The sequence below is a fragment of the Homalodisca vitripennis genome, chromosome 4 (genome assembly GCF_021130785.1).
Source record: "Homalodisca vitripennis isolate AUS2020 chromosome 4, UT_GWSS_2.1, whole genome shotgun sequence".
NCBI classification, from domain to species: Eukaryota; Metazoa; Arthropoda; class Insecta; order Hemiptera; family Cicadellidae; genus Homalodisca; species Homalodisca vitripennis.
The window spans coordinates 103,776,044-103,799,941 of record NC_060210.1 but is presented as its reverse complement, the minus strand read 5'-3'; the positions used below and the strand labels follow the sequence as shown (position 1 = coordinate 103,799,941).

The 23,898-nt window shown below is 35.3% G+C and overlaps 1 protein-coding gene across 5 annotated transcripts in view; it reads left to right on the top strand.

Annotated features, from left to right (window-relative positions):
* LOC124359859 (probable ubiquitin carboxyl-terminal hydrolase FAF-X) overlaps positions 1 to 23,898 on the top strand; it is a 151,008-nt gene that overhangs the window by 93,332 nt on the left and 33,778 nt on the right. For all 5 annotated transcript variants that reach the window (XM_046812956.1, XM_046812954.1, XM_046812955.1 and 2 more), the window contains exons 31-37: positions 270 to 430; positions 4,640 to 4,813; positions 5,735 to 5,876; positions 7,219 to 7,372; positions 11,827 to 11,971; positions 20,197 to 20,314; positions 22,823 to 22,955. In XM_046812956.1, coding sequence (XP_046668912.1) covers positions 270 to 430; positions 4,640 to 4,813; positions 5,735 to 5,876; positions 7,219 to 7,372; positions 11,827 to 11,971; positions 20,197 to 20,314; positions 22,823 to 22,955 — 1,027 coding nt within the window. The remainder of the gene's footprint in view (positions 1 to 269; positions 431 to 4,639; positions 4,814 to 5,734; positions 5,877 to 7,218; positions 7,373 to 11,826; positions 11,972 to 20,196; positions 20,315 to 22,822; positions 22,956 to 23,898) is intronic.

The window sequence follows — 23,898 nt, the reverse complement described above, 5'->3', positions numbered from 1 at the left end:
AAGATTGGGGTTTCTATTTCAACATTTTTATTTAACGCAACCCAACTGATTAATTTATCTAGGGAATCTAAGTGAGAAATGAAGATATTTTAAATTATGAATTAATACAAATTTGGCTACAATGAATATAAGTGAAAGCTCATTCAAGGAAGCACTAATTCAGTTAAAAAATATATACCTTGTTATTAAAAAAATATTGATCCATATTACTACTTGGAAGCCCGCCTGTATGTAAGATACATGAGTTATGTCTAATTGATATTTGGCAGTTTGTGCAGAGCCATTGTGAGATGGAGGAGAAGAGCACGATGGAAGAGTCACGAAAGGAGTACAATATCGGTATCTTGAAGCAAGTCCAAGCTATCTTTGGTCATCTGGCATACAGCAAGTTGCAGTATTATGTACCTAGAGGTCTCTGGAAGCACTTCAAGTGAGTTCCTAAACAAATGGTTTGTAGCTCAAGCATTAAAACATATCATCTAAGTAATCGGGGTAAACATTAAATTAATATGTATTTTAAGAGAAAATAGGATTTGTACTGACATTTGTAGAAATTACATCTTTCAATATATTAATTTATTAATATAAGTTTTTCACATTAAAAAGCTTCAATTTCATCATCTGATTCACACAGCTTGTCATAATAGAAAGTTGCTTTGAAACTATAAGCATGTAGCTACTTTATATTTTATTTTAATATATTACTTCACAGTATAAAACTTGCAGAGGACAAGTGAATATAAGAATATTCTTTTTATACACTAGTCATTCCAGTCCTTCTTACTCAACCCATTCTGATGACAAAATACATTAATGACCCATATACAGAGTCATTCTAAAATGTCTCTGCAAACTGCAGGAAATGTAGATGAAAAAGTTTCTTATAAATGCATATTCTAAAATGTTTAGTTTTCTGTCTTATCTATTTGTGCTTTTTTGTTACAATATTTTTTTAATAACAGTTAAAGCGACTATTTAAAATTTCGAGGATATGCTGCTACTGAAAAAAATAATGAACGCTTTCCTCAATAAAGTCTAAAATGGCAACCTGTTCAAAACTTTCATGTTACATATAACAAAATTCTCACCCTGTATACAAGTTTTATGAATATAATAAATTATACTAAATTTTGTGATAAGAGCAATGGTATTTTTAATTTATCAGAATTACACAAATGATTCTTATGTTTCGTGAGCCAGAGTTACACGTGAAATTATCATTGACTAAACTTTAGCATTTTCTTTTGTCCCATCTGAAAGGAACACTCACAGCCAAACTATGAGCACAACCCATTCTTCTCATTTTGTTTTCCTCAGTAATTAGCCTGGGAATCTAATTAGCACAAACGTGAGCACAACTTACTTGTGAAATTTCAATTGTTTATAGAGACAATTTTTTACAATGTTGTTTTACTTAGGGTCGGAAATTCCAATACTAATGATGAAATGATAAATGAATCTTTTCATTAGGGCTTTCATCTCGACATTAGGGCTGTACACTTCACTTATCTGAAGTGTATACCATATCATGGATATCTGATAGTTTTTTCCAGTAGGCGGGTTGATAAATTATTTTAAATATCTAAATTCGCACAGTAAACAGTACTCTACAATTATTTCATTGCAAATGGCGTCACTTTGTATGCAAGGCATGCTAGGAGTTGGCATGCATGCGCATTGCGCTGTTTATTGCCAGGTACACTTGCCAGGTATCGCTTGATGATCACAGGTACACCTTTGCTCTGTTTTTGGACCAAAGTAAGGCGTTCAATGTAGTACCTCACAATTTGTTACTTGAAAAAGTCCGACAGGTCGGTATTAGAGGCAAGGCTTATGATTGGGTTTCATCTTTTGTGCTCAACCGAAAACAAGTGGTGGCTGTTCCATATATTGACAGTTCGGATTGCCTGGGCACATACGAGTCGAAGGAGTTGTCTACTTTGACAGGTGTGCCACAGGGTTCCGTTCTCGGGCCTATACTTTTTCTCTTATTTGTGAATGATATCCCTACAGCTGTAAATATGGGTAACTTATGTCTTTTTGCTGATGACACATCCTTCAGCATTTCCAATGGAAACAGAGAGCAACTAGAAACTGATATATTTATTCAGAGTAGTTCTTTGTTGCAATGGCTGGAAAAAAACCAACTTCATGTAAATGTAAAGAAGACAAAACTTGTTGAATTCTATTTAAGATCATCTCGAACAGATGCAAACTCTTCTGATATAGTCATTGGCGACTTTCGTCTTAGTCCTAGTCCCAGCGCTGATTTTCTGGGTCTGGTAATTGATTGTAATTTGTCCTTTCACAATCACATCGACAAAGTAATTAAAAAATTAAGCAGCAGTCTGTTCATCTTACGAAGATTGGCTACTTTCTCTAGTAAAGATGTTTTGCTGACAGCTTACTATGGGTGCTTCTACACTTACATGAGTTATGGCTTGATCATATGGGGTCATGAATCCACTAAGACTAAAGCCTTGTTTACCCTCCAGAAGAAAGCCATAAGAGTGATATGTGGACTCAATCGTTCTCAGTCATGTAGAGGTTTTTTTAGACAAAATAAATTGTTGACGTTTCCTAGTCTATATATACTGGAATGTTTGACATTTGTCTTTAAAAACAAACACCTTTTTCCAGTACAACAGTCAAATTATAATCTCCGCGGTACAAATTCCTTAACTCTTCCAAAACATTCAACAACATTCTTTGAAAAACAAACCCTTTACACTTGCATAAAACTTTTCAATAACTTGCCATCTGGGTTCAAGGAGGCCAACACTTCAATACCATTTAGGAGGAAGATAAAGTGCTTGTTATCTGAAAAGGAATATTATAGTACTAATTGTTTTCTAATTGATAAGGACCTTTAGTTATTTTAGAAACTAGGCTAGTTCATTTTCAATGTACACTGACGATTGTTATGCATGTAAATGTCTTCAACAATAAAAATAATTTGATTTGATTTGATTTGTTTACTCGCCACTCGCATAGTTACCACAAACGGACCTCACTTTCCAGTTGACTCGTAATTTGTTAATTCAGTTATCAATTATTCATTTACATATGCCAATCAGCTTGTCCATGAATAGATGTGTTCCAATGCACTTATTTAGAGATTCAGTGAACTTGAGATGAAGCTTCTGCAACACATCACTAGAACAGCCCATACAAAACTAGTCCGATGATGGCTGGTGCGTCTTAATCCCCCTTCTACATCCCGTGCCCAACATTTTTTTGAGCTTACATATTACTGTAAATTAAGCAGACACATTATGTGACTATAACTATGTCGTAGAGAGAACAGGAGTAGCAGCGATGTGGGCTATTTTTACTTCAAATGTCATTGGGCTATTTTTGTGCAGGTGTCAATAGTCGTGATATTATTAAATGAAACTAGATAATACCATTGAGATATAGATCTTGCTATAGTTATACGGGGTGAAGCAGATAACCCATTCGTGATATATAGCGGCTGAGCAGAGAAATTTACCTTCATTGTTTTAACAAAAACGCACATATTTCGACCCCAAAGAATTCAGGAAAATAATTCTTAACGCTCAAATTAGTCCAAAATGGTATTTTGGAAGAGAGCAGGGTAGGTTTATTTTTGAAAAAAAAAAAAACATTTTCGAATGTGAAAGACGGGTCGAGCCGTGCCTGCCTCTATTGAAAGGGATCCACTAACGATTTTGAAAAAGTTTTAATTGATTTAATTTCTTGTATACAGGGTGCTTTAAAATATCAAAGTTGTATGGATTCATTCATTAATGACTGAAAAAGTTTTAATTTATTTCATTTCTTGGTATACATGGGTGCTCCAAAATATCAAAGTTGTATGGTTTCAGTTTTTTTAATTTATTTTTTTACTGTTACCTCACTAAAAATTTAGCAAAATCCAAATTTTATTCAAGGTTACCAAACACGTACTCTTTCTGAATGTTACAGTGGTCACTTTTTAGTATATTTCCAATTTTTTCAAAAGTTCAAATTTAGGATATTTCAAACTTGTAAAACCTCAATATTCAAATACTTTTAAATAAGGTATGGCTCGACCAACCCCTACTTTTAAAAATCTTTAAATAATGTGTTGGTTTGGAGTTTTTTTATGTTAAACAATTATTTTTCCGCATTGTTTGGGGCCAAAATATGGGGGTTTTGATAAGATTAAGAAGATAGTCACCATATATTGCGCACGGATGGCTGCCTCACCATATATAATAATGTAATAGCTATTAAGAAATTTTAATATTATTAATATTTTGCCTTTTAAAGCTTGTTATAAAATTTGAGTGATAAAATGAATTTAGCTTTTTTCTTGTAATAAGAGATTGAGTGTACAAATCGTACCGATATAACTATTTCACTAATGATTGGTAATAAGGTTACTGGAATATGGTTGTGTCAGAATTGAGTGAAAATAGCCGTGATATAAAGAATTAAAGTTGATTGTTCAGGTATCAGAATTGGCCCATCGATAATATTTAATATGAAAAAAATAAATAAATAAATTATTTTTTCCATATTTTAAGGATATGTTGAAAATAAATTATTTTGTAAGGACAATTCTTATTTCATCGTGGAAATTTGCGTTGAAGTGGATACAACTGACTGGTATTCACTCTATTTGTTATTGCAGGCTGCAAGGGGAACCAGTGAACCTTAGGGAACAACAGGATGCGGTAGAGTTCTTCATGAGCCTGGTCGAGAGTATTGACGAGGCCCTGAAAGCTCTGACGCAGGAGCAGATCATGGGTAAAGTCCTGGGTGGCTCCTACTCTGACCAGAAAATTTGTAAAGGTTGTCCCCACAGGTAAATGTTCAAATCATATATATTCCATCATTTACCATGGTTTAAATTTATATGTATTCTTAATTTATCTTATCAGGGAGCATCCACATTATTAACATTTAGTTAAATTTTTAGTTTTGTAGCATCAGAACTTAAATAAATTTATTTTATTTGCTTAAAATCAAATTTTGTATTTGTTGGATGCCTATGGTAAAATTCCACATGATCAACTTAGCACTGCTAAAATTGTAAACTTGTTAAACTAATTGAGTAAATATACATAACTAACGTCAAAGTATTCCTGTTTACATTGTGTCAAAACATTTATTACACAATTGACTTGTTGAGATATTTTGACCTCTCTGTGGAGAGTCACCTACAATCAACAGAACCGTTTCATTGATATGGTGTGAACCGGAAGGCTTTGATGTTAGTAATAACTTTGACTGCGTAAGCCTAAGAATAAAAAATTAATACATGTAATACAGAAAGATATTACTGTGTAACTAATAAGAATACAGTTCAAAGAACTGTAATTGAAACTAATCATTTTATTTATTATCTAATCATTTTACATTAAAAAATATTTACATTCTATAGCGTACAAATCAGATTTGTTTTTATCAAAATGCATTTTCCTTTCTTTCATTGATGCAGTCTATGATTATTTTGTTAAAAATCTGTATGTTATAAATTATGTCATTGTCACTGATAAACTGAGATGAAAAACTAATATTTTGCTGATGATTCTGGTTCAGTTTCTTTGCTTAGAACCAGTGAACTTAGGATATACTTTAAGAATGTGATATTTAGTATACAATCATTTTATGTTTAAAAGTATAGCACATAGGTTTTTTTATGTTTTAATACAAATTATATAATTTCTTAAATAGACATAGTAAAGAAGAGATTGGAATAATTAAGTCTAATTTTCTGTTACAGGTACTCGAAAGAAGAGCCATTTAGTGTAATAAGTGTAGATATTCGTAACCATTCAAATCTTGTTGATTCGTTAGAACAGTATGTTAAGGGCGAACTTCTAGAGGGCGCTGACGCTTACCATTGTGATAAATGTAATAAAAAAGTAAGTAATGAATCAAAATTATCAGTAGTACTAATCAAAATATTTTTATTTTAGTTTAAATTTTATGTTTTGGTCTATTTAACTTTGTACAAAGAATTGCATTTGGATCTGTAGCTCCTGTGGTTATGAATATACTGAGTTAAAACTAGAACTAATTCAAATAACATAAAAGATATTACATTATATTCTATAATTAATATTGAGGTCAATAATTTGTATACTACAAAAAGTAAGGCAGTTTAATGATTTTAAAAATTTTACTATATCTCTTAAAATTAAAAGTTGTATAGGTCTCGCCTTCTTTTTTCTTTCAGCAGAGTTCTTAACCCTCTCCCGCTCGCAAGGCATGAATCGGCACGGCCACCACATAGCCACTGCAGCTTAAACGGCACAGATCGGCATGCACTGCTTTACCCACTAGAACCGATAAGTGCTGCTCTCGAGTAGCAATGTTTTGTACTACTGCGGGTTGTTTGCTATCAGGAGACCATTTACTTTACTTTTACAGTAGATTTATTCCATTATTTTGCTATTTATATTAGTTGTGCGGAAACAATGGCGGGTTGTAGTCGTACATTTCGTGACAGTGAAATCGATCTCGTTATTAGTAGTGATAGCAACGATTCAAGTGAGTGTAGTGATGTACCAGAGCCTTGTGAAGTGGTTGGTGGCATTGAGGATGTAGTTCGGTGTGATCACAGTGGCAGTGACGGCCAGCCAGACAATGACCTTCACCAAGTAACTGTGCAACAAACAACCCCGTGCCGCCGGCGCCCAGCTGTCCGTGTGCCCCTTCCCTGGTCTCGTACAATCAACTTCATTGAACCAATATATAGTAAAATAATTAATATATATAATTATAGTTAGTTACAATGACAGAACGTGTGTAAGTTTAGGCGCCGCGTATTTTGATCAAGTGCGACCGGCAGAGCAAATTAATTGAGGTTAGAGGCACCGTGAGCGCATGGAAACAATGCGAGCGGGAGAGGGTTAATATTAGTTCTTCTTTAAAACTTGTTAGGCCTAGGTACATTTTTTCATGGTTCTTCAAACAATGTAATTTGTGTTATTAGTGTATTGGTCTTTTACACTTTTTTCATTCTATAGATTTACTTCTGAGTCACTTTTTATATTTTTATTGTACATAAGTAATCATAATACTTACACTGCAACCCAAAATAATATTCAGCTGCAGGGTTACTTGTATTATATATAACATATGATATAGCATGAGCCAATAAATTTGTGTTAGGTCCATCATATCAACCACGAATTTCCATTGCTTTTATGCATTGTTTACTTGTTACGTTATTTTGTAATGGTTTTATTTATTGTGTTCTAGGTAGTTACTGTAAAAAGACTATGTGTCAAAAAACTTCCTCCTATCCTGGCGATTCAACTGAAACGGTTTGAGTACGACTTTGAACGTGTTTGTGCCATCAAGTTTAATGATTACTTTGAGTTTCCAAGACTGTTAGATATGGATCCATATACAGGTAAGTAAAGTTTTATACACACTTTCATGTATATATACATACATACATACATATATATATATATACAGGGTGTTCTGAAAAAAGGTGCCCATAAGTCAGGGCGTGATTCCTCACATCAAAATAAGAAAAAAAGGTCTAATTAACATAGGTCCGAAAATGCTTAGTTACCAAGTTATACAGGGTGAAAGATTTTGTCTGAATTTCAGTTCCCCTGCTGCAACGAAGCCCTACGGGTATTTGTTGGCTGTTAATTAAGATGTACAATTTAGCGTACTTTATGTAAAATGAACTGAAAAAATTGAATAAAAACCGTTTCCAGACCTGTAGCTACAGTAATTTTTAAGATATGTGACGAAATACGCGAAACTTGGTCCCGAAAAAAAAAACAAGTTACATTTAGGTTTGAAGCAGATTTACTATGTTAAATGTACATAAACACAAAATATTTTTTCACGGTACTTGTAGAAAATTTAATTTTCGAAGAGAAAGATGTAAAATAAGTCTATAATAGACAAACGCAAACTTTAAAAAATAATCCTTAATTACATACAAAACGCATGAAAAATAGACAAAATCTGTTAAGCTCTCTACAAATGTAATATTGAAATTAAAACAGCTGTTTTATTAAAACAAATTTAATGAGTTACTATTATTTTTTATCAAGTAAATATTTTTAACAATCATACATAAAAAAGTTATCTGAATTATCATTCAACAAAAAAGTTACACTTGTCCTAAAAAAAACTAACCACGTCACAGTAGATGTTCAAAAAATGTTTCCCCTCATTCAAAATTACAAGCATCCAGCCGTCTTCTCATAGACTGCCGAACTCTTTCGAAGATCCCAGGTGTCTCACGTATCCTTTGAATCCCGTTAACAATCCTTATTCGCAACTCTTCTCTGGTATCCACAGGCGAGTCGTAGACAAGCGTCTTTAAATGTCCCCATAAGAAAAAGTCTAGAGGATTGAGGTCAGGTGACCTTGCAGGCCATGCTACTGGGGCTCCTCGACCAATCCATCTGTTTGGATATGCTTCATTTAAAAATTCTCTTACTTGTAATGTGTAATGAGCTGGAGCTCCATCCTGCATGAACCACATGTTGTTGCGTGTGTATAGTGGCACATCTTCGAGTAAACTCATTCAGATTAGTCGTCAAGAAATGTAAATAATTTTCACCATTGAGCGTATCAGGTAAAAACTAATAAAAATTTTATCACCCAGAATAGCAGCCCATACGTTTATAGAAAACTGATATTGGTGACGGTTCTCTGAAATAGCACGTGGATTTTCAATTGCCCACATGTGAGTATTGTGGGTGTTAAGAATAGCCATTCTTGAAAATTTTTGCTTCATCAGTAAAGATAATGTAATTTAAAAAATGTGGATTTTCTGCACCTTTGGATAAGCCATTGGCATAGCTGAACACGAGGAAAGTAATCTCGAGGCAAAAGAGCCTGGACCCTTTGATAGTGACAAGAATGCAACTGCTGCTCGTGTAAAATCTTCCAGACAATTGAATTACTAACACCGAAATCCAAGGCTAGTTCTCTAGTACTTCTTCCAGGATGATTCTCTATTTCGTCCAACACGCCCTCCTCCAATTCAGCTGTACACGTTGTACGTGGCCGTCCTGATCTACCAACTTTTCCAGATTTAAAGGTTCCCGTCTCGCTTAGCCTTCTATGAATGGAAGAAAACATTTTATGAGTCGGTAACTGTCTATGAGGAAAATGTTCCTGATAGAGTCCGTCTAGCCTGACGACTATTGCAATGTGCAAGACCGTACATTAAATGCATGTCTGCCATTTCACCATTAGTGTACATAATATTCATATTACCTTGCCATGATGAATAAGATATTATTAGCTATCAAAAATTAACTTCAACGGCACTCGCACTAACTTGTATTAAAGTACAGATCAACACACGCACTTAATGAGCAATGGAAAAATAGCTGCTTGTAATGTTTATTTAAATTATTATAAACAATGTTACATTGTTAAAAACATTATGTTTTAAATAGAAATTATTTTGTTTTCTCAAATCAAATATTTTAATAAAAACAGCTGTTTTAATTTCAATATTACATTTGTAGAGAGCTTAACAGATTTTGTCTATTTTTCATGCGTTTTGTATGTAATTAAGGATTATTTTTTAATGTTTGCGTTTTGTCTATTATAGACTTATTTTACATCTTTCTCTTCGAAATTAAATTTTCTACAAGTACCGTGAAAAAAATATTTTGTGTTTATTGTACATTTAACATTAGTAAATCTGCTTCAAACCTAAATGTAACTTGTTTTTCGGGACCAAGTTTCGCGTATTTCGTCACATATCTTAAAAGCTACTGTAGCTACAGGTCTGGAAACGGTTTTATTCAATTTTTCAGTTCATTTTACATAAAGTACGCTTAAATTGTACATCTTAATTAACAGCCAACAAATACCCGTAGGGCTTCGGTTTGCAGCAGGAGAACTGAAATTCAGACGAAATCTTTCACCCTGTAATAACTTGGTAACTAAGCATTTTCGGACCTATGTTAATTAGACCTTTTTTTCTTATTTTGATGTGAGGAATCACGCCTGACTTATGGGCACCTTTTTTCAGAACACCCTGTATATACAAATCCAATGAAAATTTAGCTCTCTGATAGAAACTGAAGTGTACAGGCACGTAATATTTTGTAGGCTGCATCGATTATGTAATTTATGCAAATTTAGTTGATTATTAATTGTTTCATGTTGTTTACCAGACTCCCAAATGGTACAGTTTAGCAGTTGACAGTCGATTTATGTAGAATATTAAGTTGTCTATAATGTTAAAATATTGTTTTAAAACTTTTTACCATCAACTCATGCTAAAATATCTATTTCAGATTGTTAATAATTTTCCGTTAATTTTACTAACTAACATTGACATTTACTAAAACAATTAATTATCTGGAATTAAACATATTATGTATTTATTTAGCTGCTGAGAAGAAGTATTTTTATTAAAAGTGATCACTTTTGGTTAATCATTTTGTTTCAATTCATTTAGTCATTAACAACCAAGTAATCCAAAATAAAACTTAACCATCTCATGGGGTGTACAGTAAAGAAATTCAATTCTATTTTAAACACCCCAATATAACTCTGGCTCTGTAGAATAAATGTCGAGTGTTAGTTTAAATGCATAGATGATTCGTTTTTTGTACTTAAACAGACCCAACCACCACATATATCGCAAACTAATCCAAGATCCATTGTATAAATTACATTATAAAAATACATACAAACCAAATTGTCAGTTTGATTGTATCAAATGTGTTGAATTCAACATTTAGTTTAACATTAGGTAAAAGCCATAGACTAAAGAAAGAAGTAGACTTGGACTAGGTGAGTGGCAAGTGAAGCAGTCAAGTATGGGCACTAATGAGAAGTGAGGAGGAAAAGCTTATCATCCATACCATGCATCACTCCTTAGTATTTCACTACTGTCAATTATTACTGATATTGTGGATCAACAATGGTAGTTCATTTGAAAACCAGTTGTAACAAATGTGTTTTGAATTGGTTTTGAAATCAATATTTTGATTATTATAGAATAACATTTTTTTCTCTAACAATTTCGCTAGGTTCCATTAATTTGTATAAGAGAGTAAGTTAGAAAATCTTAATTGCAGAAGACTAGGTCAGATTATAAGAATTGAATAGATGTAGAGTAGGGGTAGGTTTGTGTTGTGTCGTGGAGGTATCCCACTTCCAACCTCATCTGTAGCCAAACTACACAATATATAAAAAAATTGAAATAGTGACAAATTTTCCATTCAAGTGTTTTCCAATTTTCTGTTGGGAAGAATTGCCTTTCCAAGTAAACAAAAATGTTTTCACAGAAGGAGTTTTTAACATTAAAAAAATTTAATGAGTAAAGTTTTGTAACTAATGTTTTGAATTTATTCTAATAAAAATCAGAAGCAAACTAAATTTTAAAGCACATATTGTCCAGCTAATATACTTTGGTGCAAAAGTTCGGAATTTTTATTTCAGCTGTAACTATGCTTTACCTCAGTGTTAATGAAACACAACGAATTAAAACTAAATGCTGGATTATACATTAGTGCAATGAAAGCAGTAATAAGAGGGGGGGAAGCAGCTTCTGTAATGACTATATGGAATGAGAATGTCCAGTCTATTTCTCTCTTTGGTCTGTATTGAAGACCAACCAACATGTTCAATCATAGGTTGGCAGCTTAACAGATAAATAATAATTGGTTCTTACCTTCCATCAAATTTCAGTCCAGATGAAATGTACATGTTTCGGCACATTGGTGCCATCATCAGGATTGTGGACTAAAAATTATACATAAATTAGCCAGTGGCATTGTCAAAACATTTACTAACCACACAAACATGATTCACAAACATACACATGCAAGTCAGGTAAATAAAAAAAGGTCTGTTGTTTAACAGTATCTGGGCTGGCCAAGTTAGAGGGAGAGATGATAGACTGTGACTACAACACCAAGGACGTCTGTACTAAGTATCAGCTGAGTGGAATTGTGGTGCATAGTGGTCAGGCGAGTGGAGGACACTACTACTCTTACATACTCCACAGGTAGGCCACTACTTTACATGTGTATCATGTGATTCAAGTTTGTATTTGGCCTCAGGTTGCAAGGACGTTTTAATCGTGACATGTAAAAAAATATATTTTCTATTATTTGATGAAAGAAAACTCACAATTAACCAATTTTTTCACACAAGGCCTTTTGACATCAAAGATGCCATCGTCAGGTGTGAATCAAAAATTTGAAATAGTATAAATATTTCACAATTTAAAACAATGATCAGCTGAATAAAGTTTTTTTTTTTTTTTTTTTTTTTTGTTACAGAGGGCCAGGTTTCCTAGGCCTGGTAGTTGCCTCTCAGCCATCCGGCTTATTGTGCACCCTCTCCCAGGTTTAAGCTGTATCAAATCCCAGGCCTTTACAAAACCATGAGATCTTCTGAACAATGCTTTCCTGTTCCAACCCCTCTTCCGTATGCATAAGAACACCTAGGGATCTTGACCGTTTGCTCTGTAATGCCGGACATTCAAATATGACGTGCTTGGCTGTTTCGTCAGCCTCGCCACATTTCCTGCACAGTGTTTCCTGACTGGAATACCTATTCTATTCAGGTGGCTTCGGAATATCCAATGACCTGTAATAAAACCAGTCACCTTTCGGATCTCCGTTCTACTCATTCTAAGGGCATCTGCTGCAATGTTCCTTGATGGTCCCTTGAGCATCCGCTTTGCTTGTACATTCCCCTCAGTATTTCTCCAATGTTGTAGGTGTTTGTTAACCATCCACTTGGTAACTGATCTACGTGCTAAGTTATATGAGACCCCACACGTTGGTTCAGGATCGGTAAGAGGACAGTTGGCTCCCAAGTTAGCACAACTGTCTGCCCTTTCATTACCTGTGATTCCTCTATGACCAGGCACCCATGTTAGAATAACTTTATTGGTTTTCGCCAGCAATTTCACTACCTTATGGCATTTCCAGACTAAATAAAGCAGAATAAAGCTTAATACAAGATTTGTTTCATTAAAAGTAAAATAAAATAAATTATAATATATGTACAAAAATTTGGCTCAAAAATCTTTAGTTATATTTTAAAGGAAGGGTGAATTTTGAATCTGTCCAAAATAATTGCCTGATATTTTTTCTTCACGTTTTTTTATGTATAATGTTTCATAAGTGTTGAGTTCTTCTTGTTTATGGGCATGTTTTAATAATGTGAAGTTTTTAATGGTGTGATTTGTTTCTAATGCAGTTTGGCAATAGTTTTATATAGTTATAAAATATATATTTTAACTATATTTTTCACAATTATCTTTTTTTATCAAAAAAAGGATGACATCTGATGCTCAACAGTAAAATACGAGGGTAATTCGGAAAGTAAGTTCCGATTCGCGTTAACCAGACAAACAGTAAGCGAGCAGCGAAATGCGCATGCGCCCTGACTCCCGGCATGCATTGCGCACAGAACGACACCATTTGCAGTGAAATCGTTCTAGTCTGCTGTTGTCTGTGCCTTTTTAAAATGTTTAAAACTATTGAACGTCCTGCCGACTGTGAAATACGGTCTGTGATACGGTTTTTGACAGCAAGGAACGTTTCAGCAGCAGATATTCATTGACAGATAAGTGAAGTGTATGGTCCAAATGCAATGAGTGACAACAAAGTGCGGAAGTGGGTGAGAGCTTTTAAAGATGGACAGGAAAATGTCCATGACGAACCACGATCTGGTCGGCCGTCAGTGATCACCGAAGATTTGGTGAAAGCTGTAGATGAAAATATTCGTGAAGATCGGCGATTCACTGTTTCTTCATTAGCAATAGAATTTCCAAACTTGAGTAAAACCACATTGTTTAAAATTGTTTCTGAAATTTTGGATTTTCGCAAATTGTGCTCACGCTGCGTTCCCAGGCTGCTTACTAAGGAACACAAAAAAAGAAGAATGGGTATTTCTCTTGAATTTTTGATCCAATATCATCAGGAAGGTGATAACCTTTTAGACCACATTGTGACGGACGGGTGACGAGACATGGGTTTCTCACATAACCCCGGAAACGAAACGCCAGTCGGTGGAGTGGCGTCACTCGACATCACCGGTTAAAGTGAAAGCAAAACAAACATTGTCCACACGCAAGGTTATGGCAACAGTGTTTTGGGATAGACGTGGGATATTGCTAGTCGAGTTCATGGAGCGAGGAACAACAATAAATGCGGCCACTTATTGCAACACTCTGACTAACCTTAGATGAGCAATACAGAAGAAGCGACGTGGCCTATTGACAGTTGGAGTTTCGTTGCTGCATGACAATGCCAGACCCCACTCTGCCAACCAAACCCAAAATCTCATCAAATCGTTTGGTTGGAAACAGCTAGAACACCCGCCATACAGCTCAGACTTGGCGCCTAGCGACTTCCACTTGTTTCGCTACCTAAAAGAGTTCCTAGGTGGGAAGCGCTTCGACACTGATGATGAGGTGAAACAAGCAGTACAAGACTGGTTATCGTCGCAGGTGGCCAACTTCTATCACACCGGCATTCAAAAACTTGTAGATCGTTATGACAAGTGTTTAAACAAAAGTGGAAATTATGTAGAAAAATAGTGATTGATGTCAGGAATCAAATAAAACAAGTTTTTTGAAAAATATATTGTAGTTTTTTTTTTAATAAAAAAACTGACCTTACTTTCCGAATTACCCTCGTACTATTAACTTACCGATTATTTAAAGCTCTTAATATTTAAGTTAGTTTGATGCAGTATTATTGTGTTTTGAATTTGTACTCAAACCAACAGAATAATAATTACTGAATATAATATTATTATTGCTCATAATTCACTATCTACATAAGTAAAAAGTATGCTGAGACTACTATACACATGTATAAATAATTATATTTCGTAGATAAATTAGAGTATTATTTCTGACAGCTCAACTATATTGACTGTTTTTGTCAGTGTAATTTTGATTTTGTTCAAATAGTCCTTGAAGTTTATTATATATTAATCTTTTTATTAAAAGATAATACTATGTAATCCTTGTATACTTGAATAAATAAGTAAGATCATTTTCAAATACTCTGTCCTTTGTGCTTTCTCTCAGTTGAGGAGAAGATTAAATCTCAAATGCCTATCAAGTCTGAGGAGTGATAATCATGTTCTCAAATCAAATCAAATCAAATCCATCTTTATTCACATATACATTGAGTACAGTGTTGCGTCATAACAATAATAATGAGAGTAGTTTCAGTTCTATAGACTCCTCCAGTCCTGAAACTCCTGTATGGTGTATATGGATCGGTCTAAGAGCCAGTCTGAGAGTGCTTTCTTGAACTGTTTATCCTGTAGTTTCTGTAGGTCTTTTGGTAGCCGGTTAAAGAAGGCAGCACCTCGATAAGAAGGCTTCTTTTCATACAAGCTGAGTCGATGTGCCTGTAAGTTGAAAGTTGTGTCTGTTTCGGGTGTTGTAGTTATGTTGATCCACCAATCTGGCTTGGTCTGATCTTAACGCATATATTATAACTTCACGTATGTATAGTGAGGTTATTGTCAAAATCTTGAAATCTTTAAAAGCTTCCCTGCAGGAGTCTTGTGGTTTTAGTCCTTTTAATGTTCGTATTGCTCTTTTTTGTATTACTAACACCCTTTGCAGATTTGTTGCGCTTGTGCCTCCCCATACTACGAGCCCATATCTTAGGTGTGCTTCAAACAACGAGTAATAGGCAGTCAGCGCTGTTTCTTTGTCACTTATCTGCACTAGTCTTCGCACAGCATATAGCCCGCAGTTTAGTTTTTGACATAGATGGTCCACATGTAAGGTCCAGGAAAGGGTGTTATCCAATATGATGCCTAAGTACTTATTTGATGACACAGTTTCTAGTTCTGGTAGTCCACAATAATTATTTGAAACTGTTGTGAATATGAGTTGATTAGTTTTTGTCTCATTAAGCACTAGGTCATTTTTGTAGCAGTACTGTTTTGCCATATTGAAAGCAATATAACTGCTTACTTCAAGGTCTTCCATTTTTTTGTTGGCGATAATTAGGGCAGTGTCATCAGCAAACATCACTGCTTCACAATATTCCTCTAGGTATTTTGGGAAGTCATTAGCTAGAAGTATGTAAAGCACTGGTCCAAGTACAGATCCCTGAGGAACGCCTCTGCACATTGATAAAGCTTCAGATTTTACTCTCTGTATTTTGTTGTTTACCTTACAGGTGAGCTCTACTAGTTGTTTCCTGTCACTCAGGTAGCTTTTAAACCATTTTGCTTCTTTTCCTGTTATACCAAGGATATTAAGTTTTTCTAAAATAAGTTTATGATCAATGCAGTCGAATGCTTTACTGAAATCAAGCAGTATGCTGGTTGCTATTTGGCCATGTTCCAGTTTATCAATAATGCTTTCAACAAGTTGTGCTACCGCTGTTGTTGTTGACCTGTTCTTTATGAATCCATGTTGTCTAGTAGTCAGAAGGTCATGCTGTTGGAGATGCTGTTTAAGTCTGCCAAGTACCACTCGTTCTAAGATTTTTGAGAAATTTGATGTTAGCTATATTCTCCCTCAGGTTCCTAGCTTGTACTTGTAATTATCATATACGAGGTCCAATCAAAAAGTATCCGACCTCGTTGTGTATCGCGGCTTCTGCTGCCAATAATGAGATAAGATTTGTTGCGACAATAGTTCCTACTATGATAAGGAAAGGTACAAAGTCTTATCTTGATCCCCCGACTGGTTCGCCGGAGACGGGTCAGTATGTACTGATAAGTCAAGTGCGCGTATCGGTTTTCTCTAACTGTGAAGATGACGGAAAAAGTGGAACAACGTTATTGCATTAAATTTTGCGTGAAACTCGGAGAAAAACAAAGTGAGACCATTCGGAAAATTCAGCTAGCATTCGAAAATGAGGCAATGAGTGTTACGCAGATTAAAGAGTGGTATAACCGTTTCAAAAGTGGTCGAACCTCAGCAGAAAGTGACGCGCGTTCGGTCCGACCAAAAACAAGTCGAACTCCGGAAATCATCGAGAAAGCAAAAGTTTTGATCTGTGAAAATCGTCGAATGACTGTGGAGGAAGTAAGTACTGAGTTAGATGTCAGTTTCGGATCAGCTGAAGCAATTTTAAAACGGATGACTTGGGATTGCGCCGGGTAGCCGCAAAATTTGTGCCAAAATTGCTGACAGACGAGCAGAAGCAACGGCGATTGGATGTTGCCGAGGACATGCTGCAATGTTGTGAGGATGATGCGGACTTTTTGACATCGATAATAACTGGAGACGAAAGTTGGGTCTATGGATATGACCCTGAGACCAAATTTCAGTCATCACAATGGCAGTCTCCCCAGGATCCTCGGCCAAAAAAAGCAAGGCAAGTTCGAAGCAATGTCAAAGTGATGCTTACTGTTTTTTTTTTCGACCACCGTGGAGTTGTGCACCATGAATATGCCCCTGAGGTTCAAACTGTGAATGCACAGTACTATTTAAGTGTCCAACGTCGTCTCCGAGATGCGATTCGCCGCAAAAGACCTGACTTGTGGGCGTCTCAAAATTGGCGGCTACACCACGACAATGTGCCAGCTCATTCAAACTTTTTTGGTGAAACACGGCACTCCGCAAGTTCCTCAGCCTCCGTACTCTCCAGATATGGCTCCATGCGATTTTTGGCTCTTCCCCCACCTCAAAAAACCATTGAAAGGCACCAGATTTGAAAGTCGAGAAGCAATTATGAAAAAAAAACGACGGCTGATCTCATGGCGATGCCGAAAAGTGATTTTCAAGACTGTTTCCAGAAGTGGAAACGTCGCTGGAATCGTTGTGTTGCTTCTCAGGGTGCTTATTTTGAAGAAAATTAACGCCAGCTTTTTTCAGGTAACTTCAGTTTTACATTGCACCAAAAGGTAGGATACTTTTTGATTGGACCTCGTACATCTTAAGTGTCTTGGAATCACAAAGGTCAAATTTTGAGTTCTGTAAAGTTAGTATTAAAGAGAACAGTAACTGTTATAAACATTATATGAAGTATGCATGTTGAGTACCACATCAGCTATTTGTTGGTAATCAAAGAGACAATAGCTTTTTTTTACATCACAATTTGAGTAATTTTGTATAAATATGTACACACACACTTAATTTTAAGTAAAAGTTATATATTTTAGAACCATATTTTGTAGTTCTTGAAGTACAGGGTCCGTTCAATAAGTATTGGGACTGGTTCGCTGAATCTTCAATGGAGTGGTGGGGAGTCCTACTAGTCGGCCACAGTAGAGGGGTCCACAACCACTCAGGAATACTTTAATTCAGTCGTCTGCAGGCATGCGTGGAGACAGGAGGTGAATTTTTGTGATGTGTGATTATTTTTTATGGTGTCATCGCGCCAGCATGGTGTGGACCGTCAAGGAATGCTTCTGCTGTGAAGTTTTGTTTTAAACTCGAAAAATCCTTGTTCAAGACCCTTGTACTCATTAAACAGGGCTATTATAGGGATGATGCTCTAAGCCGCACAAGACTTAAGAAAAGTGGCACAAAATGTTTAAGGAAGGCCAGGAGCTCTGAAGATCATTGCGTCGGATGTCCCAATGACCGCTTAAACCGATGCTCAGGTGGCCAAAGTGAACTCGGTTTTGGACACTGACAGGCGTTTATTCATCATCCTTATAAGTGAGGAGACCAGCCTTTCAGTCTGAACCGTCCACCCCATTGAAACAGAGGATCTTGCAATGAGGAAAGTGTGTATGAAGCTGGTCAAAAAGTCTTCAAAACTAAAATGGTTTCTAAGAAATTTTAGACTGCGTCCGGGAAGATAAAGATTTCTCGACAATGTTATCACCGGCGATGAATCGTAGGTGTTCCAGTAAGAACCGGAAACAGAATATCAAAGTTCAGAATGGCACACGCAGAGGTCCCCGTGTCTGAAAAAGCTTGGATATAAACATCAAAACCATTCTGATTGTTTTTTTTGTTTGATGTGGCATTTGTTCACGAGGAGTTTGTGCCTACTGGAACGACCGTAAATGCTGCATTTTACCTGCAAGTACCAACACTCCTGCGAAATCGTGTAACACACGTGTGACAGCCATTGGGAAGAATTGAAATTTTCGCCATGATAATGCACTGTGCCATGGTGTGATTGTTGTGGGGCAGCTGCTGGCGAAATTCGGCGTGACAACGTTGCCTGACCCCCCTCTACAACCCAGACTTTGCTCCAACATACTTTTTCCTGTTTTCACGAATGAAAAGGGAGCTCAAAGAACATCGGTTCGACTCGGTCATTGAGGTGGTTGAAGAGGCGACGATAAAAGTTCTCAACAGTATTACAGAAACCAATTTCCAGCAGGCTTTCGGCGAGTGGCAGACACGCCAGCCTGAATGTATCAATGTAGGAAAAATGTTTTTTGAAGATTAAGTCATTGTAATGGTACCTGCAATAAATTTTGATTTTTGGAACCAGTACCGATTTTTATTGAACAGACCATGTGTAATCATCTTTGAGAACCGCATTGGTAGAATTCTTTTAAAAAAACATAATATTCTTGTCTTACCTTTTGTGTTATCGGACAGTATACTTCTTTGGTGACAATTTTATTCTGAAAGTCTTACTTAGACTATAATTTTTTTTGAAAATTCTGTGTTGACCATCACATGGCTCTCAATTCAACAAAACAATGGAAGTTAATCTCTCATAAAACTAATCCTTTGTTCTTTTTTTATGTAATTGGCAGTGGTGGCAGTAGTATCAAGTTTTTCTATGGTTGATCTTTGAATATGTAAGCAGTGGCGATACGAAAGCTAGGAGAAACAAGGGTATTGTTTAGTGGATGGCCTGAGTTTTCAGTAACATCTTATCTATTCTTCACGTACTATCCTTCTTTCAAAACCTTTTGATTATGTCACTATTGTCTGGAATAAAGACCGAGATCAGACACATGGAGTATTTAGTCTCTACAGAAGAAATGTTTCATGAATAGTGTGAATGATTTCTGAACTGATGTGAATTGATTTAAAGAAGGAGATTTCCAAACTGTGCTGTATTTGTTGTTTTATAGACTTCTACATTTTAACAGTCTATTAGAAAAGTAGAGGCTTTGAGTTCTGGGAAGTACTTTTTATTTTGAGAGTTTTGTTTTTAGGTATAGAGTAATTTGGTAATTAGGTGTAATAGACTCGGCATACACTTATAACAATTATTTTTTGTATAAACTTTTAAGTTTTATTATGAAATGTGAAAATAATAATGTAATCTCTTTAATATAAGAACTATCTGAGCAAACTGTAACATGTTTTAGGCAAGGTGATGGGTCAGCAAGGTGGTACAAATTTGATGATGGTGAAGTTACCGAGTGTAAAATGGATGATGAAGAAGAAATGAAAACACAGTGTTTTGGTGGTGACTACATGGGAGAGGTGTGTAGTAATCTGGTGTCTAACAACTTTCAGTAACATTAAATTAAGAATGCTCTCAACACATATGCTGCAGGAATGTGAGAACTTAAAATGTTTTAAAATATAAATGGTTTTATACCCTAAAATTGTCTGGATATATCCAAAATGTTCATTAAAGATGATCAGGAACCCTTGTTGACTGGATTTAATGACATCGTTTCCGGGGTTGGAATTCCAGCCGGCTGACAATGGAGCAAGTTCTCATCCAGTCTGTACTCAATACTCTCATTTGTTTTTAAGCCCCTCTTGCCTCTAACATCCATGAATCAATTTATAGGGTGCCCACTCGACCGGAAAAACCAGGAGTAAGGGGAATTTAACAAACCAGGAATAAGTTGGGAATTTTTCTGAGAATCGGAAAAATTTCAAAAATAATTTTTCCGTCTCTAAGAACTTATAAAATCAAGACATAATTTGACAACTTCTTAAATCAAGAACTGATAAATCACAAAACATTGTATTTTACGCGAACTTGGCTCGTTAAATTGTAAATGAAGATCGAAATATGTTCGTGAGCTACATCTGGTGCCGGTTGATCTAAGGTTACCTCCACTAGTGTAGTGCGTTTATCTTGGTTAGTTCTAATCCAGTGCCGTGACCAAAAATTCCCAATTGCTTGCCTTCCAGCAGGTGAAACTATAGAACGTAGGGGCATGAAATCTTAGCACCATGAACTCACCTAAAATAACCCAAAATTAATTAGCTTTAAGCCTGTGAGTTAATTTATAAAAGAAAGCCTGCTTCACCAGAATAATTAAGCATGCACAACTTTACTCTGCAAAAACTAGCTAAAAGAAAAGGTAAGAATAATTTTACTTAATCAAATTAAAATTCGTTTCTTAATAGCTTGCTAATTTGGTAAGTGGCTGAGACAGGGACAGTTTTCAGTCAAACGGATTAACCTTACTTTTACCGTAAGTGAGTATTAAGCTTTAAGCTCAGTCACATAAATAAACATTTACAGAGAGCATTTGTTATCATACTATAACATATTAAAATTTGTTATATACAGTATAACTCTGTCTTTAGCACCTTGTAAGCCTTTTTTTTAATGGCCAGTCTTAACTATCATTTGTTTCCAGTTTACCGCCCCAGTCTGATGACTGATTACATACAGTTAATCAGCATTACCCAAATTACCGATCCCTAACAAACGTCTGGGTCGTACTGTCGTATAATCAACTATTGCTACATAACCAATTTAAACTCAACATTACCGTAATTTGATAAATAATATTTTATTTACAGTATATAATTTCTATATTTAGAATCAGAACCTGTTAATCTCGAAACTTTGTATTTTACGTGACGTGGTCCATGCAACTGTGAATGAAGAACTACATATGTTAACTCCACTAGTGTAGTGGCGTTTATCTTGGTTAGTTCTACTCGTATTGTAGTAGACTAAACGATCACCTTGTTCACTATACAAGCGATATGCTGGTAAGTGGCAGAGCGGTAGTGGCAACAATGCAAGCAGTTTTCATTTTGTTTTAAGTTTATTCAGTCACCGAAACATTTTGAATCGCCATCACCGTGACAAGAATTATATTATAAGGCAAATACAAAATTAAGAGCCAGTTATTGAAAACGTTAATTGTGCTTGTATTCTGGGGTAACTATAGAAGGTACTGTTCTGAACTGATGTACTTATTCTACAGACTGTGTATTTAACCACGCTTCTGTAACTTGTGTAGCAGATCACTTTCTGATATTTTCTTCTTATTTTGGCTGGCAGTGGAATATAGTTAGAGCTCGATACTTTCATGAGACTGAAAACAGGGTAGCCACCAACAATGAGAATCTGGAAAAGCATGGATTATGCATGAATTTTGGGCTAAAGAGAAACATGCACAGATTATGGGTAAATTTTTATAATGTCCAACCAAGTTATGTACTTAATATATGCTTGGAACATCACGATTTCACAATGTTACAACTATTGATGGAAGCTGAATATCGAATCCAAATAAGTATTTGCAGACGACTGCTGATCGCCAGTACTTTAATTACTGACTGCTAACACATTTTTGTACTGCCTCTATGAAAAAGATGTAGGTACATAACAAAATTAACAAATTACTGTAATTTAAGAAATAATAAGTATTTTCTTAATTTATTTTGACACATCGTCAAGAGTCTGCTGCAACTGATCGTAGAAAACTGATTGACAAAACGCAACTTATCGTGCCATGACGGACAGACAAGTGATAGGTCAGCGGTGAGTGCAGTAGTCGATTGCACATCCTTCCCACTACAATACTTGTCACTGCTGAGTTCTAGTAGTTACTTTGTAGGTGCAGTCACATAAATACATTGATTCTCCCACGAATTGTAAATTGCTGACTTAACATCTGTCTGTCCATCATAGCATGAGATCGGAGGTTGAAGAAAAAACCCTTGAACATCAGGTTTCATTCTACCCTAAAGCTTTCAGTTCACAAATGCTGACAACTTTTTTATGTACAGGTGTTTGACCACATGCTCAAGAGGATGAGTTATCGCAGACAGAAAAGGTGGTGGAACGCGTATATGCTGTTCTACACCAGGCTTGATGTCGAAGAGAGTGCTCTAGTCAAAAGTATCAATCAACTCTCTTTATGTAAGTAAGACAGAGCTTGGGATCTATTAGTATAAGTCAGACTACATACTTTTTATTTATATTGTTTATAATAAGTTATGTGTTAGACCAACTGTAAGTAAAAATAAAATATTAAAAAATGAAGATTCTAGAAATTAGAGTATTTAAAAAATATAAGTAGTTAAATTTAATGTATATTCAAATGAAAAATATAATTTTGGTATTTTAGTTAGTTTCATTTAATGAAGGAGATAAGTAGTACATCGTAAGTGCACTAAAATCTACAAAATCCTTTAAGTTCCATGCTCTCATAACTTTCCTGAAGAAAAAAAATTTCTAAGAGAAAAAGAATTGTGGGATAAAGCTACAAACACTATTAATTCTCAATAACTGGTAATTTTATGCCATTGACAAGGATGAATAAAAATACATAACAGGCAATTTGAGGTTTCCAATGGTCCCTAAATCTTAATAGATTGACAGTGCAACTGCAGAGGACAGCAGACCACTCCGCGCAATGCAACCAACCCGGCCTGGTCGGCCCTTGCTACATTATCGTTTTGATGCTGCAAGTTTTGTTTTAAGATCATGTTCACGTAGTATCTTGAAGAGAATTGTTAACACCTCTTTAAATCAACTTCAAACCTGATTGTCATGTAATATTTTCATCTTGAATGTTGACAAACATAATGTTTTTCATTCCCATTAATTCAAAGGACTGCAGTATTATTATGATTAATGGACATATTATACATATTTCAAATTCAATATCATTTATTGGTATTATCGTAGATTCAGATTTCAGATAGAGTGGTCAGATTGAAGTATACAGAGAAAACTGTAGAGGTTATGTTTGACTTTTCATTTTTGTCAGTAATAACCCACAGCTTTGCTAATCATACTCATTTATACAGTGTGATAGGAAAGTTTTGAAATGTTTTAATATTTTTTTAACCAATGTGAT